The sequence below is a fragment of the Alligator mississippiensis genome, chromosome 1 (assembly GCF_030867095.1).
Source record: "Alligator mississippiensis isolate rAllMis1 chromosome 1, rAllMis1, whole genome shotgun sequence".
NCBI classification, from domain to species: domain Eukaryota; kingdom Metazoa; phylum Chordata; order Crocodylia; family Alligatoridae; genus Alligator; species Alligator mississippiensis.
The window spans coordinates 187776454-187796679 of NC_081824.1; the positions used below are offsets into that span (position 1 = coordinate 187776454).

At 45.1% G+C, this 20226-nt stretch overlaps 1 protein-coding gene and 1 long non-coding RNA gene across 3 annotated transcripts in view; one reads left to right on the forward strand and one right to left on the reverse strand.

Annotated features, from left to right (window-relative positions):
* KCNK2 (potassium two pore domain channel subfamily K member 2) overlaps positions 1-20226 on the reverse strand; it is a 230111-nt gene that overhangs the window by 138705 nt on the left and 71180 nt on the right. Inside the window, exons 1-2 of one of the 2 annotated variants that reach the window (XM_019483180.2) lie at positions 6800-8190; positions 3979-4289 (exon numbers count right to left, since the gene is read on the reverse strand). In XM_019483180.2, coding sequence (XP_019338725.1) covers positions 3979-4289; position 6800 — 312 coding nt within the window. In that variant the 5' untranslated portion in view covers positions 6801-8190. Of the gene's footprint in view, positions 1-3978; positions 4290-6799; positions 8191-20226 lie in introns of those variants that run through there. The other variant, XM_059717798.1, reaches the window with a different exon arrangement.
* LOC109282154 (uncharacterized) lies at positions 6722-11741 on the forward strand. The gene is made up of 2 exons (XR_002089041.1): positions 6722-6791; positions 10218-11741. It is a non-coding gene; the product is annotated as an uncharacterized LOC109282154 (long non-coding RNA).

Consider the following 20226-nt stretch of genomic DNA (forward strand, 5'->3'; position numbering starts at 1 on the left):
ATCCATGCACTCCCATGAAATTGTAAAAAGACAAGTTTCCAGGAAATGAACCCAAAAAAGTTCTGGATGCTGAATAATTGGTAAATTGAAAGTAATACAGATTCCCTTACAATAAAATTCTTCTTTTTTTGTTAAGGAGCAAGTAGAGAACAAAAGCAGTGATATTTTCTTGATCCCTTGTCCTGGAGCATAAGAGTATCTATAAGGGGTCCAACAGATACTGTAACAAGGCACATGGCAAAGAGATGATTTAACAAAGAAAATGGAAAACTAGATGGTCTCAGTGGGCTAATAAACTGAATAGTTGTCTCTGGAGATACTAAAACAAATCCTTATGCTGAATATGTGTTTTTAATTTAACCTTTGTGATTTTATCATAACCCTTATTCTTCACATAATTTAGTGGGATCAATCCCAGTTAGCAGCTTCTGAAGTTTAAGACTGGCCAAGAAGTAAGGCTGTATGTCACAGAACAGAATTGATGTAGATTGGAAGAGCCTTGTGCCACAAGCTGAGTGACTGCTAAAACAAACTAATGTCAAAGCACTCTGAATATGAGGAGCATGAAATTCAATATGAAAGTTTATAATGGATTTCACTATAATTTGGAGCCAGGATAAATACTTGACTAAAGAGACTATCATAGTGTATAAGCTCCATTACAAATACTAATCCTTACAACTACCTAATATACTCTGTGTGTTATTTTTAGGAGTGCACCCTCTAGATAATTCTTTATGTAGCATGAACTTTATCTTCATAGTTATTGTTGTAGTCATTTAGGAAACCAATCAGAAACATTGTGTTAAAATTGTGTTAAGAATCACACATGAATCCATAAGGATCTCAGCTATATCCAGATCCTCAAACATAGAACAGATTACACCTTTAAGAAATATATACACAATATGTAGCTATGCATCAGATATAATCGCTCAAAAATAAAAATTTTAGACCATATTCTTAACTGATGTAAATCAGCATATTACCAGTGATTTTGGTGGAGCTAGGTCCACAGCATGAAACCAACTCCCACTGATCTCAAGAGCCACTGGGTACCAAGATAGAAGCTAGGCAGGCATGTAAATCTCTTGGGGATCTGGACCTTATGTAGTCAGTGCCTCCATTCTTCCTCTGTAAAATGGGGGTGATAGGGTGTTGTGAGGATAAATACCTCAGAGATTATGAGGCAATCAGATACAACAGAAATGGAAACTAAATAAGCACCCTGCAGACACAGAGTGAGCACGGATAGTGCTTATTGGGTAGTGAGTAGACGGATAGTAGTGGAGAATTAAGTCTACTATTTGCCCAACCAACAATCAGAAAAAAACTCTTCCTACAACTGTCTGGCTTCAGCTGTGTTCTGGAAAGGTTGTCTCTCTAAGAGTGGTGATGCCAAGGATGATCACCAGAATGGTGACTAATTTTGATATGGCTATCTGTAGCTTAGCCATAAGACTCACCAAGGCTAGGGACAGAAATTACACATAAACCAGTATAAATGATCAGAAACTGGTTCAAATCTGTGACAAAACAGAGTTCAGTGCATATAAACCACTTTCAAAATGGCCAAAACTAGTTTAAGATGAATCTGGATGGACGTAGTATCAAACCTAACTGATTTAGGTTAAATCGGTTTATTGAAATTCTGTCCCAGATCCCCTCCAGATTCAAGTTAAACTCAGAGCCCCCAGCATCCCAGGATGCTTTGCACATCCCCAGCAACACCCCTGGCCCCCCTCACAGAATGGGTGGGCTAAGCCATGGCCCAAGCTGTCTGCTCCAGCACAGCAGGAAGGTATGCTCTAGCACCCCCTGGCTTCTGGCCTGGGTCACTGCAGGCATGTGGCTGCATTTCAAAAATCAATAGTAAATGGCTGTTCACTTGCTTATCGACTCAATCTACACAATTTAAACTAACCTGCAAAGATTTAATCGATTCAGCCTTGGACTTTTTGACTATCTGTACCTAGCCCAACTGGCCATTAGATGCTAATAACTTTTTGTTATTACCAATGCAAGCCCTAGAATAGAGAAGAACATATGATGAAATATCTAAGCACATCAATCTCAGCAGCCTTAGCTTTGAAGGTTTCATGTTCACATTGCTCCACTGAAGTCACTGGTTTGCATGAATTAAGAATCTGGCCTAAACCTTGTTCTTGAGAGTTTGCATCTGATGCATAGCTTTATCTCATGCATATATTTCCTAAATAAGTTATGCTACATACTGTTGATGACAGTACTGAAACATTTTTATTCAGCACCAAGATACTTCACAGCAACAACACAGCTTTCTCTATAATAAGAAGTGTTTTAGTGCACAAGGAGAAACGAATAGCTTCATTAACTTTAGATGGTTGCCATTTTTGGAGTACGACTTGACAAAAAAATGAAATTCACAAACTATAAAAACTTCCAAAGTTCTGCCAACTTAATTTAAAATTCCAAATTAGTGTTCCATAGGAACCACCTCAGTAAATCAAACTTCCATTTTAAAAAACCTGCAGTAAGATAAGTCTCCTTGAAGGGCCATTTGCAATATGCAATAGAGGAACATAATCTTTAGGACTAGGGCTGCAAGTGCATCCAGAGCAATCTTCTGCTACTGAATGTAAATGCATGATATATTCCTGTGATTGTATCATGAGCCAGATTATCATCCAATATAAAGTGACCTTTAACTGAATAACAGTGATAAAAACCTGTTGATAATATGACCTTTAAGAATATGTCTGCACTACAACCCTGGTATAGCCAGGGGTGACCTTTCTTGAGCACACTAACCTACCTGCTCCTGTGTGTACACACCAAACATGGAAACACAGCAACAAAGTCATTCCAGGAGCGCTGCTCTAGGGCTTTTCTTGAGGTGGCTGTCTCCTGGGTGTTTGGACCAGCTGTGAAGCAGGGCTGTCCAATTTCAGCACAACTGCACAGGCAACCCCACCAGGTTCCCCCATTCTACTCAGGCTATGTTGGTGGTACACAGACCTTGCTCCTGCTGGGGCATGTGGTCCCCACAGCATGCAAACTGCACCAGTGGCACACATGTCCCCATCCCCCATTGCTGTACCCACCATACATGCCCTGCTGCTCCCTGCCATGTAGACTGTACTAGCAACACATAGCTTTCCACTGCACAAGCTGTACAAACAGCACATGAACCCTGTTTGCTGCATGTTGCCACCTGTTGCTCAGGCTGCACTGGCAGTTCCCAGATTCCCAGGCCCTTTCACTCCTTGCAGCAGTGAAGGAGGTGGCTACTAGGATCCACAGGCTACACGTTAACTGTTGGACAGCCCGGCTGAAAGGGATAACCCGAGAGCAATTTCACTGCCACATTTCCAGGTTTGGCACAGGCAAACAGGTGGGAGTGGGTAGGGCTGGCTCCAGAACAGACACCCCAGCAGCAACAGGGATGCAATGTAAACATAGCCCTCAATTTTGAAAAGAAGTCAAGATGTATAATGGAAATAGGTGGCTAAGATTATTTTATTCTATTAAAAATAAAAATCAAGAGAAAGAAATGCAGAGTGGGAAAAGGCAATACTGATAAATTTGAATGTTTTTAATGCAAGGGTTGATCTACGGTGGTTGCCAGGGTCCACTGGTATTGATGAACCAGCTAAGGCTCGATCAATACACCCATTCCTTTATAGATTTAAATTACATCTATTGCTCCTGAATAATCATTTAATTAGTGCAACAGGAGCATTCAATGAAAAGGTTGTCCAAAATGTGTACTGAATATAAAAAAGTGCACAATGACTTTTCAACCAAGATGCTTCATGCAAAAATGTTAGTATTAATCTCTTTGTCCTAACATAGGCTTCTTGTTATAACTATAACCACCATGCTAGCACAGCAGCATCCCTCCCCTCTTTTTTGTTGTTGTTTTTATAGAACCACTGTTATATAAAAAAAGAAGCTCCTTTAAAACCTGATAACAATATACTATTTTGCATGGATTACCTGAATCAGTTCATCAAGCTCAGATACATTCACACAGGAATGCTGCGAAACAAACGTCTGCTTCTGAATCACAATGGTGGTTCTCTGAGAAGTTTCATGAGGCTGCTCCAGGGCTTTAAAGACAGTAGCTCCAATTATTAAATACACAACTACTACCAGAAAAATTGTTGATACTGTCTTCCATTTCATAACATTAATGGTTGAATCACTTTCCTCCCGGGAAGAGAGCACTGTAGGCTTTGTAGAAAATGACAGCCTGGGCTTGGAGTTCTGAGTGGCAGCTTTGGGATCCAGCAAGTCAGGTGCCGCCACTAATAAAAGAGAAAAGAAGTTAATTTTCACTGTTGGTCAGAGTTTGTTTAGCCATGTTCTCCTCTTTCCAGAGGGCTACAAAGATTCTAAGAAGTCAAAATAGAGTTCAGAGGCAGCTATGTTAGGCATTTCACGTGCACCCCATGGTACAATCCTGCAGAACTGTTCTTAGGAATAAAATTATGCAATTCATATATTTACCTATATTCATATAGATGTGCACATTGTTTCCTCTATGTGGATCTTTTATACATCCCCTAGGAGTATGGTTCTAAAATGCAGTCTTTTTCCTAACTCTCTTGTTTACCTCTGCATGAATACAAGAGGATATTTTTCAAGAGAAATTCTGCACACCCTCCACTATCTTATACATAGCTAATAAGGTTTCCAAGCTACATTTCAGTTCAGCGCTTGGCCGTTACCAGAAAAATAGGAACCTTTCCTTAAGCCTTACTCATCCAGAGTTCTGCACTCTGAAAAGTGGCTCATTCAAGTATGTGCATGTTTACTTCCAAAGTCTCCACACGTGTGACCATAAAAAGCCATGCGCTGTTAATCCTAGGAGTTCGAAAGTGCTGATTAAGTATTGACTAAAATGCGTGTACTCATTGGAAAAGTCAATCTCCTGTAAAAGGATATTTTATTGTTTGCAGCTACAAGAAGCTCCCTGGGAGAGCAGTGGTCAGCTGTGACTGTTATCAAGTATCCCCATAACTGATGTGATCACAAGTGATTACACACGGAATAATCTACAGCCAGTACCAATAAAGGCTTCCTGTGGAAAGACTGCAGCAACACTGACTGTAGAAGTTATATTTAAAAACATTTTTTCAATTACCCATATATTTTGGAGGGTTGCAGTACCCCTTTCAGCTGTTGCTGGCAAAGCCCATATCTAAATGTGGAATTGAGTCTCTCTCCACAAGTGTCTAGAGGCTGCCAGTGTCATAGGGGTTGCGAAGGGAGTCATTTACTACATGGATGCAGTCTTGAGCACCCACTGGGGGTTAATCTATAGGGTTCCAGGAGCTCACATCCGAAAGAAAACGAGCAACACAAGTGGGAAGATGGGGAGAGCTAGGAAATTAAACCAGTAGGCCTGAACTGGGGATGGAGGTGTGGAGGATGGGATGAAGCCTAGAGAAAAAAAAAGAGGTGAGCCCTCAGTGCCATAACCAAGATGATGATGAAGGGCAAAGGGGTGAATGCCTGGCTGTAAATATAGCAAAACCAGCAACTGGTGTCAGCTAAACGGTTACACATCCACACCTATATGCACATACACACACGCACACATATATATATACATATATATATACATACACAGCCCTTTGAAGCCCAAAGCACTTGCACTGCTTGAGGCTCCTGCTTCTGCCTCTTGGAACAAGTGCACCCAAGCTAGGGAAGGCTGTTTGTGGAGCGAGCTACTGCCTGTTTGCTCCTTGCTCTGCTTTCCCTGTGGAGGGCTGGACAGCTGTATTGGGGTGGGCAAAAAACCCACCCACCATCTATCTCCTGGCCACTGCCTTCTTGCCTTCCCCAGGCTGAGATGGGATCCCCACCTCCCAACTCAGGAAGGTGGGCAGCCCTCAGGTGCCACCAGCCTCATGCTGTGGGCTAGGAGCCTGCTCCTTTTCTGCCTTCTTTCTGCTGAGCCTCACAAACCTCCCCCCCACACACACATCCCTCCATGCACACACACATCCCCTCACACATACACACACATATCCCTACATATGCACACATACATCCCCCTCACACATACCCCTCACAACACACACATACACGCATCCCCCACACATCCCTCATACACACACATCCCCCCTACACACATATCCCTACACACACACATATGCCCCACACACATCCCTGCACACACATCCCCCCCCACACACATATCCCTACACACACATATCCACACATACATATGCCCCACACAGACATCCCTGCACACACATCCCTGGACACAGACACATACACACACACACACACACACACACACACACACACCCCTCATACAGACATCCCCCCGCCACACACACACACACACACACACACACACACACACACACGGGCTCAGAGAGGAAGCCCTGGTCCCAGGGAGGTGGAGGAGCTGCCCCTTCCCCAGCGCTGCCTGCGGCTGACAAAGGGAGGCGCCGGCTGCCCGGCTCCCCCCAGCGATGCTCTGCCCCCCGCCATCTCGCCAGAATAAAATAGGGGGGCAGCCCCCTGCCTTCCTCCATCCCCCCTCCTTACCCCAACCACCCCCCTGCCATGTCAAGAAGGCTGCAGGAACCGCCCCCACCCCAGGTCGCAGAGATGCTGTGGCCGGGATGCCGGCGGCTCTGCCGGGCCGGGCCGGCCACAGCGCTCCCGGGGGAAGGGCAAGGCGCAGGCCGACGCGAGGGGCAGGGCTGGGCAGGGCAGGGCAGGGCGGTGCGCGGGGAGCAGCCGCAGGAGCAGGAGCAGGATCCCGCAGCAGCGCGCGCGCCATTGTGAGGGTACTCACTTCTTATTCACAGACCCGGTGCCCCCTCCTCGCGGCACGGGCAGGCATTTTTTCAGGGCTGGGGGGTGCAGGCGGCTCCGAGGGGAAAGAGGCAGCGAGGCACGGCCGGCGGCGCGGAGGGCGCGGGGCTCTTGCCCTGGCACTTGGCGGGAGAAGGGGGGTGGCTGGCTCTGTGCCTGGGGGGGATGTGTGTGTGTGAAATCACAGTGCGTGTGCAAGTCGCTCGGTCGCCATGAGCACGCAGCGAGCCTCCTTTGTTGTGGCGAGCGCCGAGGTGTGTCTGTCGCCAGCCTTGGTGCGCCCGGCTCTTGCAGTCGGGGGTGGGCGGGCGTGCAAGAGAGAGAGAGATCTGTGCGAGTTATGTGCGCGAGAGAGATGTGTGCGCGACGTGTGTGTGAGAGAGAGGTGTGTGTCAGAGGTCCGTGTGCATGTAAAAGATCTGTGTGTGAGAAAGATCAGGATGTGAGAGGGAAATCTATGTTTGTGTTTGGGCGTGTGTGTGTGTGTGAGATGGAGAGAGAGCTCTGTGTGTGAGGGAGACGGAGACGGAGAGCTGTGTGTGTGTGTGTGTGCGTGCGTGCGTGCGTGTGAGAGGTGTGTGTGCGGGGCCGTGTGCGCAGCCGCCTCCGGCCGCCGGCCCGTTCTTCGCCGCGTGTCTCGCACTCGGGCACCGCGCGGTCCTGCCTCTGCCTCTGCCTGCTGGCGCTCCGCTTTGTCTCGAGCGCCGGGGGGTGCCTGGCGGGGCGCACGGGTGCCTTGTGTGGTGCAGTGTGTGTGTGTCCTTCCCCTTAGGCTGCCTCTCCCTCTCAATCACGGCCTTTTCCCTTGGGCATCTCTGCACACGCTTCTTTCGCGCGCGTGTGAGAGTGAGTGTTTGAGAGAGAGAGATCTGTGTGTATGAGCGAGTGTGAAGACAGGGAGAGATCGTGTGCGAGAGAGAAATGTGTGTGTCACGGTGCGAGTGTGTGTGAGAGAGAGATGCGTGTGTGAGTGTGAAGACAGGGAGAGATTTTGTGTGCGTGTCACGGTGTGAGTGAGTGTGCGCCTCTCCCCCTCAGTACATGCCTGGATCCCCTCCCTTGCTGTGCCTCTCGCCCTGAAACCAGGCGCAGGGACCAAACCGGGCAGGGCGGAGAGGCGAAGGAAAAGGGGAGGAGAGGAAGAGGGGGGGAGGGGGGGTCAGGTCCGGGCAAGAGCCACGTGCAAGGCAGGTAGATCCCAAAGTGCTGGTCATCAGGCTGGGGATTTTGGGAAGCCCCGGGCGGGGCTTTGGGAAGGGGAGAGACATCCCAACCCCCATGCCACTTGCGCTCGTCACCAAATGCGATTTTCCTCCAGGAGTCTCCGCCAAGTTCGGAGGGGCACGAAATGTCCCTGCAGCAGCACGAGCCGAACAGCTCTCGGCGCTGGGCGGGGGGAGGCGTGGGAGGCAGCAATCGCCGGGCGTGGGAGGGGGCAGACCTGTTTCTTCCGCAGCACCTTAGAGCCGGCTGGTGTTTAACCCGTGCGGTCTAAGAGCTAAGGAGTGCAGCTGACCCCTCACAAGCGGATGCTTGCTTCCAACCGCAACTGAAACGCACCTGGGTGTATAAGAGTGTGTGAGAGGGACAGAGAGAGATCTGTGTGTGTGAGTGAGTGTGTGACGACAGAGAGAGTGAGAGTGGGTGAGAGGTGTGTGTGTGAGAGAGAGCAAGCGAGATAGATGTGTCTGTGTGAAGACAGGGAGAGATTGTGTGTGTGTGTGTGTGTGTGTGTGTGTGTGTGAGAGAGAGAAATCTGTGATCCTAGTTGTCATTTTGTCCTCAGTCTCCTCTTTAGTCTCCCCCAACTCTCCATAAGCTATGACATTACCCTGAGGGTCAACTTCACACTTAAGGGGTTAAAAGCCGGGTGCACCTGGAAGATACAAATGCACCAATTCACACATGGGGATAGATATTTTACCACCTGCCACCTTCAGCACAAAAGTCTCAGCAAATGTATTCCTGGGGTAATAATAATAAATGGGCACGGGTCACAAACAATTGAAGGCAGAGGCTATATTTTTAAAACTGCCACTTTGGAGCTCCTCACGTGGTTTATGGGCTATAATCCTGCTTGAATCAGCAGCACCAGCAGTGAGCATTTGAGAACTGCACTTACTTTAACACATCTATATTAAAGTGACATAATACAGACAGGGTTGTTGGTAGTAGCCCTGTTGGTCTAAGGATATAGGCAAACAAGGTTCTTTGGGTAAATGTGACATCTTCTATTAGACCAACTAAATAGTTGGAAAAATTGTTCTTTGCAAGCTTTCAGGCACAAACACCCTTGTCCTCAGGTATTGGAGAGGGTGTCTGAAGAAGGGTGTTTGTGCCCAAAAGCTTGCAGAGAACAGTTTTTGAGCTATTTAGTTGGTCTAATAAAAGATATCACATTTACCCAAAGAAACTTGTCTGCCTATAATACACACGGATGCCTTATTTATGTTTCTTCCATCTCTGATTTCAGCAGTGCCAATCATGCCAATCTTCATGTGTCTACAGGGCCCAGAATATACAACCAACTGCCATTTGCTACTTCCCTGTGATCTTTGCAGACCACTTGCCACCATTGTGGCCTGTCAAAACAGTTGTCCAGTAACAAGAGATCTTGGGCCCAATCCAGAAAATCCCTTTGCAAGTCCTCTTTATATCATCTGGCGCAGTGGAATTGATTTAAGGGCCTGTCCTGACAGAAACAGAACCAAACCTCCTGCAACAGCAGCTCTCCACTTAAGAGGTTGCAGGATTGGGCTTTTATACCACTTAAATAACAAGGGGATGAAGGAACAAGTCCTTTTTTAGCAGAGCCTCTACATAGTCAGGGGGTCACTGCTTATTTACATGACCTAGTTCCCTTCCTTTAGAGCCCGGAACATTTCATACATAAAACAGCACCATCTTTTCCCTTTTCGCCTGAAAGGTTTGCTGCCCGTAAGCCTGTATAAACACTGTCTGTTCCTCTCCATGTGGAAAAATTGGTTTCATAGGATCACTTCCCATACCCTATGGGAAAAAAGGGAACGAAAACTTTCTTCCAAGCAGAGCAGAGACTGCAAGAAATATTGCGGAAAATAGTACAACATGCCTTTCTTTAGCTATCAAAATAGGATACGAATTTTTTTTCTAAATGGAGAAGTCCTTATGAAGTGCTGAGGAGAGGCCAGATCCATTGCCCATAATCTGAAGTCAGTGTTAACCCTTCCAATAACTTTAACAGAATTGGATCAGTAGGATCCTAATGAATAGGATCTGAAAAACAGAATCCATTTCAAGTAAGAAACTCCCCTCCAGGGACTAGTGTATTGTACCCATGAGTCTGAGAGCTGAGAAACTGCTTCTGGAATACCAGTATGAAGCAACCAAATGTTTACATCTTGTTTGATATCTGGCAGATTTACCGATAACAGCCCCGCTGGTCTGGGCTTGGAGAATCTTCACTGTGATTGGTGGAACACACCCACCAATCAGGTAACTGCTGGGATGGGCTTGCCCTGCTCCTACCCAGGGTAAGGCAAAGAGCCCTTGACCTGGTTGAAGCCTGCACTTTGCTTCAACCTGATTGGTCTGTTTGCTATCTGGGGCTGGAGCCTCTGAAAGGTATAAAAGAAGCAGCATGCCCAACACATGGCAGACCCATCAAGGGATGGAGAAGAGAGCAGGGCAGAAGAAGAGCTGCCCAGTGGGAGGAGCCAGTGTCCAGAAAAGCCCTGAAGACTCCCCACTCCAGTCCGATGCTCCAACCCCAGCTGGTGCACAGCATGGCACACGGGGCCCAGACTCTGGGAGCCATTCAAGGCAGCTCGGGTCCCAACTCCTGCCTTGAGGCCAGGCTCCCGGTGCACAAGTGGTGCACGGTGTGGACCAGGATCCTGGGACTTGCACTGGGCAGTTCAGGTCCCCATCCTCCTGACAAGTGGCCAGGCTTTTTCTGTGCACGGAGGGTGCATGGTGGGTCTGAGGCCCTGGGAGCCTCTTGAGATGGCTCGGGTCTCCAACACCTGATAAGTGACCAGGGCTCAGTGCAGGCTTCACTGCACGGTGGGTCCACAACAAGCCAAGACCCTTGGAGCTGCTTGAGGCTGCGTGGATCTACAGCTGCTGGCACAGTGCCAATGGCTCTGTGCAGACGACACTGCACAGAGGGTCCGGGAGCGGACCGAGCCCCAGCACTGCATGAGGTGGCCCAGACCTCTAACCCCTAACAAAAGGTTGATCCCCCCAGTGCATGTGACAGTGTCCAGGGCCCCCAGTGGGCAGCAGCCCAAGGGGAAGCCATTAGCCCTGGAGGCCTCTCAAGTGAGGAGCAGCAGGACCAAGGGAACGCTGACCGCCCACAGGATCCCCTCCAGAGCCATGAGTTGCCCAGGGAAAGGAGTCTTTTCCACAGGGGAGGAAACACCCCAGCCAGGCCGTCCTGGGTGGGTTATTTTGGGTGGCATCCCTGCCCGGGCCCCAAGGGCAAGAGCACTGGGGGAATCTCCCCCCTTCTACTGGTTGCTGGAGTTCAGCCAACGCACCGGGATCAGCCTGTGGCCCTGGGGGCTTAAAGAGTTAAGTTTAATCTAAGGCTGATGAGTCTTATACATTTTGTGACAGAGCACCTTACATTTTTTAACATTGCGCCTTATAGAAGTACCCAAAATATATTTGTGAATTGGTAGTTTAACAGAGTCTATAACCCTGCCTGGGGGGATCCGCTGGGACCCCTTGCTATTACTTACCTTTGTTTACCTGTGACTTATCTGAAACCCCAGTGGTGGTAACCCATTATAGAGAATAAGGTTTATAGTTGTATAAGAATATATCAGAATGTATCAGAATATATACTTATATACATACATATCTGTACATAGGTTTATATTTATGTTTATCTTTTACCCACTTATGTAAATAATAATAAATTGGTATATAGTTAAGTTCCAGATTGTCCTGGCCTGGCTCCTTTGGGACAAAGGGAAACTGTGAGTAGTCTGCAGTTTCATCCACAGCACACCTGCCAGCTAATATTCCCCTTTAATTGGAGAAGAGAGTACATACTCGTGTACACCCGGGCTACAGATATCATTTTTTCACCTATGGCAATCGCAGCTAAAAGTCTTGACTGAAGTTTATTGCTCACTTAAATTGGATTCTAGCAATGCTTTTGAATAAAGTTTCTGCTCACTCAGCTCGAACACTACCAGATGTGACACTTCTAATATGAGGAATCTTGAAATCCAGGAAGAATAACAACATTTCTGTTTGTGGTGAGCAAAAACTGTTGTGTAGAGCAATTCATGTTTTCTTGAGGTCTTCTATAATGCCAGCATTTATGCTGTAGTCATGCCCTCTACTATTTGTGTTGTAATATACACCACATATTGTTTGAATGTTGTGTGTGACCATTCTGCCCTCAAATTTGGAGTTGATATTTGAACAGTTTGAAGCATCAGGACTGTAGCAGTTTTGAACTTTACTAAACAAACACACTCAAATGTAGCCCATCACTGACAAAACATACCACCAACCAACATGGAAAGGATTAAGTAATAGATGGGGTTACAACATAGGTCTCCAACTTTCCAAGCACATGCTTTGCTGATGAGCTAAAGAGAGAAATCCTTCACAAACTCAAAAATTATTAATTGCACAGCACAAGTATTGCAGTACATAAAAAAACTTGCTTATTATATGTTGGATATGGGGAGGCACACATATGGGGAGACTACAAATGTGTGGAGTTGTCTATAATTGCATTGATGCCACAGCCATATTACTCATCAAGGTTTGCAGTTGCTAAAACATTAGGAATGTTAAAAGCAGAGATGAAGTGGTGGGCAGCACACAAGGCAAATGAGTCAAGCTGCATGATGAATGTATTCACACACACACACACACACACAACAGCTGGGGGTGATCTAAACATAGATGTGACAGGACAAGATCATGCTTGTAGGAAGGTGGTTGTTTCTCAAAAATACTTAACTTTTTAAATAGAATTATGGAAAAGAGTGTGCCTGGCAAAATATCCTCATCTTTCTATAGCACATCCTTCCCCCATCCCCTCTTAAATTACAGAAGGCACTTGCTCCCTAAAAGGTTAGTGCTTCACTCATAGTGAAGAGTGACTGTGTTGAGAATGGAGTTAGGGTTTCATCCTTAATCTTCCTACCACCCACTTATGGTAACTTCTTCCATTCCTGCTTTGCTAAACTGAAAACAGATACATCTTTTTTATGCTCTTTGGTAACTGATAATTTCTACATTCCAAAAGATCATCACAGTAGAATGTAACTATGGGGAAGTTTTACTCCCTGATCCTCCCCAGTTCAGGGGAAAATGCTGATAACCCAGACAGGAATACAACTTCCCACATCCAAGCACATGGGAAAAGCAGCATGCCTTATGTGGCTAGAAATCTCCTGCTGTATGCATATACAATGGATTCCTCTTATTGGAATCACTTTGGGAAATGGTGATTTGATTTTATTAACCATCTGATTCCATTAAAAGGAGACCTGCTTTTTTAAGAACACAGATACTCACTCCTCCCCCACAGCCCCCTGGCCCTGCTCATGCCTCTCATTTCCCACCCCCCCCCCCCAGCCTCCACAGCCCTGCTGGTGCCCCTCGTCTGCCACCCACAGCCCCCTGGCCCCCCAGCTCTGCTGGAGGGGGCCCCCAGCTGCCAGGGCTATGGGGACAGGGACCCAGGTCTGCAGCTCCCTTCCCTCAGCAGGCTTGGGCAGGGGGGTGGGGCCAGCTCCCCAGTATGGCATGCATTCCCAGAGGGGCAGGGGGATACCTACGTCCCCCAGATCTTCATGGGGTGGGGGCGGGCATAGACAGTGAGGGCAGCAGTGCAAGGTTGTGCCCCTCAAAGCTACCGTGCACACAGGGGGTGCATCACTAGGGAACCTGGGTCCCACCCTCTGCCCCCGAATGAGCCGCCCACAACCCCGGTCCCACTCCCCACTGGGGCCCCAACCCTGCCCAATAGGGCTGTGCAAAATTTCACTGACTGTTTTGATCTGACACAACTCATTTTGAGCTTGAAACAGCGAAATCAAATAGAAATGAAGAGCTTTGAAACAGCCTCGAAGCAAAACTAGTCAAAACGTTTTTACAGTTTCGAAACATTTCGAGTTTCGAAGCCAGCAGTGAGGTGGTGGGAGACAGGGGAGAACCAGGGCTACGCTCCCAGCAGCAGCTGGGAGTGCAGCCCTGGCTTTCCCTGTCTCCCACTGCTGGCCTCCAGGAAGCCGATCACAGCCGAGGGGAAGGGAACTGAGCCCGGGCTCAGTTCCCCTCCCAAGCGCTGTGATCGGGTTGGGGAAAAGAACTGAGCCTGAACGCTAAGTTCTCCTCCCCAGTCCTGATTGGGCTGGGGATGGGAAGTCAGCCCAATGACCAGGGCTGGGGAAACAAACTCTGCCGAGCTGTGCTGACTTTCCAACCCCAGTGCAATGGTGGGGCTGGGGAAATAAACGCAGCCCAGCTGAGCTGAGTTTGTTTCCCCAGCCCTGATCATCAGACTGGGGTTGGGATCTCAGCCCAGCTGGGCTGAGTTCATTTCCCCAGTCCAATCTAGCACTGGGGAGGGGAACTGAGCAATTGAGCTCAGTTCCCTTCCCCAGTCCCAGGCGGCAGCACCAGTTTCCCTCACTCATCTGGCAGGCAGATGAGAGAGGCTGTTTTGAGCTCCCCCATTATAGCTAATGGGTGAAACGTCACAACAGCATTGAAATAGCCTCACTGTTTCGACAAAGCAAAACAGAACAGCTGTTTCAAATCGAAATGAAATTCGAAACAAAGCGCTGTTCCATGGAACCCTCAAAACTCAAGTCGAAATGGAATGGTGCCGTTTCACACAGTCCTATGCCTAAATTCCTCCCTCCCTCCCTCCCTCCCGGGCTTTAATTCCCCACCCCCCACACTTACCTGCAGAAGCTACTCTTGAGGCTCCTATCCATGCACCTGGTGCCCCTGCCTGACCATCTTCCTCCTGCTGCCTCCCAGCCCTTTGCAGGCTGGAACTCTGCCAGCCTGCAGAGAGCTCCTCACAAAACTACAAAATCCCCAGCTTTCTCCAGTGAAATGATTCCAAAAACCGAAAACTCTGATTCTAATATGGGTGATTTTTACATGTAATAATATACAAATGGTTTTGGTTTTCCCATATTGATTCAAATAAGTGGCTAGTTCTATTAACCAGCAATTCTATAAAGTGAAATCCACTTTATATCTATGTACTATTTGCCTCCCGCTGAGTGGAAGTACAGCCCAGGTAGTTATAATGGTTGTGTGGCTGTCATCTGCAGGAAGAAATTCATTTGGACTTCAGTCTTTTTAAGCATCCAAGTAGTCTCACTGATTTCATTGAACTATTCTCATACTTCAAGTTATACACATGCTTAAATGTTTTGATGAATGAGGGCCTTAGGGCTATTACAGGATTCAGGCTCTGTTCCGAGTCTATAGTTTGTCCCTCTGAATGTCAGCAAGTACCTAGCTATGAGGAGTGGAAGTTCATTAAAATGCGGAATAGGAACCTGGGGTTTCAAGAATGAGCCCAAACCTATATCCCATTAAAGTCAGTGGCAAAACTTCCCAGTACATGAAGTTTCATTACAATAGAGGTCAGCAAAAGCAAGTTCAGCTAGCCTCATTGATAAAGTTAATTTTACAGCTCACTTTATTTGACAGGTCTTTGCCTCCTGGTTTCTTGGAAGGCATTAAGATATCTTTGTCAGATCTTCATGAGTATCACAACATTAAGTTCATGCTCTGCCACTGTATTCTGCCATTACTTATGTTACATTCTGCTTTAGAAATATGCAATTAATAATAATAATGATGATGATGATGACCCTTTGAGCTTATTTCCTACATGCTGATAATGTAGGTATATGCCACTTTCAAAATCTATAAAGGCAGTAAACACACAGCACAAGTCAGAGTGAGATGTGCTCAATTTAGTATATAATCTGTCATACCTGGACATATCCACACATGGCTAACAAGAGAATGCTGTGGATAGATATTGTGGCTGGACTCTGGTCATATGCACTGCATTGAAGCTGAGCCTTCATTTATAAGTTGGAAAGTATCAATCCTGCTAGAAACTGGAATAGCTCCAGTATCATTACCCCACTCCCAAGCTACCTGGTTAGTGAATAATAATGCCCAGATCTCTTACAGCTCCCAATACTCTAAAATACCTCTTCCCATGAACACTCTCAAATACCTCTTCTCTTGAACCATTTACTGTCACCTCCAGATAGAAGAGTCACTGGTGAAGCTAAGAACTATGATATGCATTATAAAAAACTTACAGCCCATCAGCCAATGTTTAAACAACAATTTTTATTTAATTGTAATATTTGACTGAGGATTAAGGATCCTGTGCTACAAACAGTCAGGTATAGATATCAGTAATACCTCAATAGCAGCAAATTATTACATCCACATGTATCTGGTTTACAACATGATAAATGAATTGTTAGAAGACAACCCATTCTCTCTCACTTCATCAATTCAAAGGAAAAAAAATAATATATGGCCATCTATTTTCACATAGCTCAGCTGTCGGTTTTAATTGAGCTCTAACTCTTTCCATCTCTTGCAACTCTAACATATTTATCCATGTGCAACAAGTAAGTTGTTTTACAGTCCACAAAGTATTTGCTATTTTATTAATATCGTGAATGTGTATTTTTCTTTACTCACTTGCAAATCTCCCAGTGTGTTTCCTTTCCTGCCTGTGTCATATTACTGGATCTAATGGGATTTTTTGTCAAATGTTTTGCCACTGCTTTTTACATTTTTTTTTACAAATATATTATCCTTGGATGGTTTCAGAAGACATGGCTATGACTTCATTACCACTTGCTTGAACAGACAAATGTAAATTACCATGTCATCACTATTGTGAATTATTTATGTACAAAAACAACTAGTAGTCTCATCTTATTCAAGAATTTGTTGTCATCTTTTTATATAATTAATTTTTTAAGTTTTAGCTTAAGATGGTCTGTATTCAGAGGAGGAGACTGGCAATTAGGAGAGCCAATTTGACTTCTGGTTCTACTACCAGTCTTTACAAATCATGTACCTGTCCCTTGGTATATTTTCATGCAAGACTAACAATATAGAGACATATTTCTATTCTGTATACAGACAAAGAAACATCTATAAACTAATACCAAAAGAACAGATAATAAAGGTAGCTGTGTGTGGATAGGGAAGTACTTAAAAACCTTGCCTTGCAGGTACAGAATCATACTTTTACATTTGTAAAATACCATATGCACATTTTATGGTATTCTAGAAATTGCTATAATGACCACATAATAAATATAAGTATAGGGAGCATTGGCAGTTACCTATAATAGTGTTAGTTTTTTTGGTGCAGGGTAAGTCACAAATAAAATGTGAACGCACAAAACAAACCAGATAAACACAAGAGAAGGAAAAGCAATTAAGACAATATTTTAAAAAGCATAATGAAAGAACTTGCAAGCAGAAATAACAAAAATGGATGAGCAGATGCAAAAGGGGAACATTATGTATCTTCTACGTTTCAAAAAACATCAGAACCACACTAGGTAAGAGTGGGCATAGGAGAAATCACTGTGATATGTAAAAATACTTTCAAATGTACAGTGTCTTTTTTCTGGTAGTGTGAGTGCACTGCAGTGTGGAAATCGATCTGGGCAGGATGCATTACATTTTTTCTACAAGGGAGGCCATTGGGAATTCATATTTTAATTTGATAGATTATTCTGAGATGAGACCTCTTATTTTATTTCCTTTCAATTATTTTGTCAATTCTTCATGCCAAGCACAGAATGAATGTTCAGATCACCAATAGAAACCTAAACAATGCACTTAAGCATGAGGTCAAAATATGGCAGATAGTTACTTAAAACATTTTGGAATTCAGGTTTGAAACTTTTGGTTAACATTAAGCACCCAAATTTACATTTACATTCCTTAAGAGAAATCACCTATCATACCAATTCATCCCACAACCCAATAAGTGCTTGATTTTGGTATTGAGGAGCATGTGTGCATGGCACTTTAAAATGGGGTAAATGCTTTAATGGTCTCGGTGTTTGTACGCCTTTGCAGCGTATTGTGAATTAATTCTAGCCACTGTAGGAAATTCAGCAGCATAATGCGCCTTAAATGACTTGGGGCCTCTGAGGAGTTTTAGTTTGCTGCCACTATAGCTGCAGAGCAAAGCACAGGGCTCCGTGCAACTCAGGGGCTCTGCAGGAAGCCCTACAGGCAGCCTGGCAGCAACCAAGAAAGGCCACCAAAGAAAAGCGGGGAGCCTGATCTTTTTTTTGTTTGTTTCCCACCTGGAGCCTGCGTGCCTGCCTGAACTGCGTGGGGGCCAGTGTTTCCCTCCATGGCTCCAGTGACCCCTGGGACCATCCGAGCTGGGTGCCTGTGGACGGGTGCTGCTGGTGGAAGGGGGCCACCACTGCCGCGAAAGGAAGCACCAGCCCCCCCCCCCGCTGCAGCCTAGGGACCGCTCCACCTGCTCTACAGCTTGCACTCCCCTCCCCGCCTGAGAGGCAAGTAAGTCAGCAGGTTTTAATTGGCCCTAAATTGAAGCGTTGTTTTTTAAAACCCACCGCTTCAATTTAGGGGCCCCGTTTCATCCACACATGCCCCAGGTCAAAGAATTTTGGCTGTTATGTTTACATAATGGAGAGTTGACTGAACAAGATAAAGCACCCTTTGCCCTTTCGGGGGAGTGCAAAGGCAGACTGCAGGGGTGCAGTTGAGATCCCTTTAATTCCTGCTCCACCCAAACTTTACAACAAGCTGCTGAGAGGGGCAGCTGCATTTCTATTAGGAAAGTGTTGAGAGAGTCAACTGACTTTGTGGCTCATTTATCATCTCCCTAATTCCTGTTAATCTCTCTCTACTCCACAGGTGTGGACAACCTTCTATCCTCTTTAATGGTCTTGATGTTCCATTATTCAAACTATCCTTTCTTTGGCAATTTTTTTTTTGTCTGTTAGCCATTCTTGGTAATGTTTCTCTTCTATTTCTTAGCTCTAAGGATTATTTTTAGCTCTAGCTGAAAAATTTAACTGTGGTATGGTAATATTAACTCAAGTGTAAAAACAACTGACAGAGAAGTATTGGAGTCACTGTTAAGACACTAAAGAAGGCTCAATTTTGTTTTATAAAACTGAATAAGAGATGTATATTTAACTATAATGACTACAGGGCTAATGTTGCCATCTTTTGTCTATTTTGACAATTTTCGCCTCATTTGTTGTGGTTTTTTAACTTTAGAAAACCCAACAGTTATTTGTTTTTGCTTTAATGTAAAACAATATAGTGCTAGCCCCTAACATATTGATAAAGTATCTGTTTTTTATTAACTGGAGAAAAATACATCTTTTGTTTTATTGATGAAATGCCATACCATCTGCACCCTTCTTTTTAAAATTCTAGATCCACCCATGTGGGAGCGAACTCCTCTCTTATGAAGAGTTCCCTGTGGCATTGGGAGTGGCAAGCCTTGTAGCACTCTAAGCAAATGAAACCCATTTTTTGTAACATGTTTGAATAAGGACAAGCACTACATTGCTGCTGCTCAAATATATTGTGCAGGGAATAAAATGCTCTTGGAAATAAGTTGGTCTGACATTAACATGGTCCAACAAAATTCGCATCATTTTGGCCAGAGGATTTTTGGTTCATTTCAAGAAGCATTGACTAAAATTTTATCTTCTGAGTTATGTAGAAAATAAGATAAAATGTACATAATTGTCTTTTTTACTTTAAAATGTATGTGAATCTCAATATTTTCTATAGGTACAGGCTGACTGTAGATTATGCTTCCATGCCACAGGTTAATCAACAGTTTGTTTTGTGGAGATTCAAAAACATGTTTGTCTTTCAATTATCATAGGGAATTTTATAAATAATAAAATGCTTCTCCAACCCAGGAATCATGGTGTTGATTCAAATCATGGGGATCACTGGGGAAAGCATTACTTATGTTTCTCTCTTCACTGAGATGTGAACACACTTAGTGCCAACTAGCAGTATTTAGGCTTAACGTCAATGATAAAATGACATGATACTTAGACCTATACACAGAGTAGAAGACCAATAAAATTGCCACAACACTAACACCCCAGACACAAACTGTTCCCCGTTTCTATAGAATTCACCTTGGGCCAGATTCTATCACCCTTTCTAGGCACGTAAGTGGACTTAGGCATTTCTTTTCTATCCTGCTCAAGTCGCTGAAACAAACATGCATATGGCAGATGGGTCCTCCTCCCCCTTACTGTTTTTTTTTGTAATTCAGTCTTACAGGTAAAATGACATTGTGTTACAAAAGTAGATGTGCTAATGGATTTTGGGGACTTAAACAGGGTGGAATAA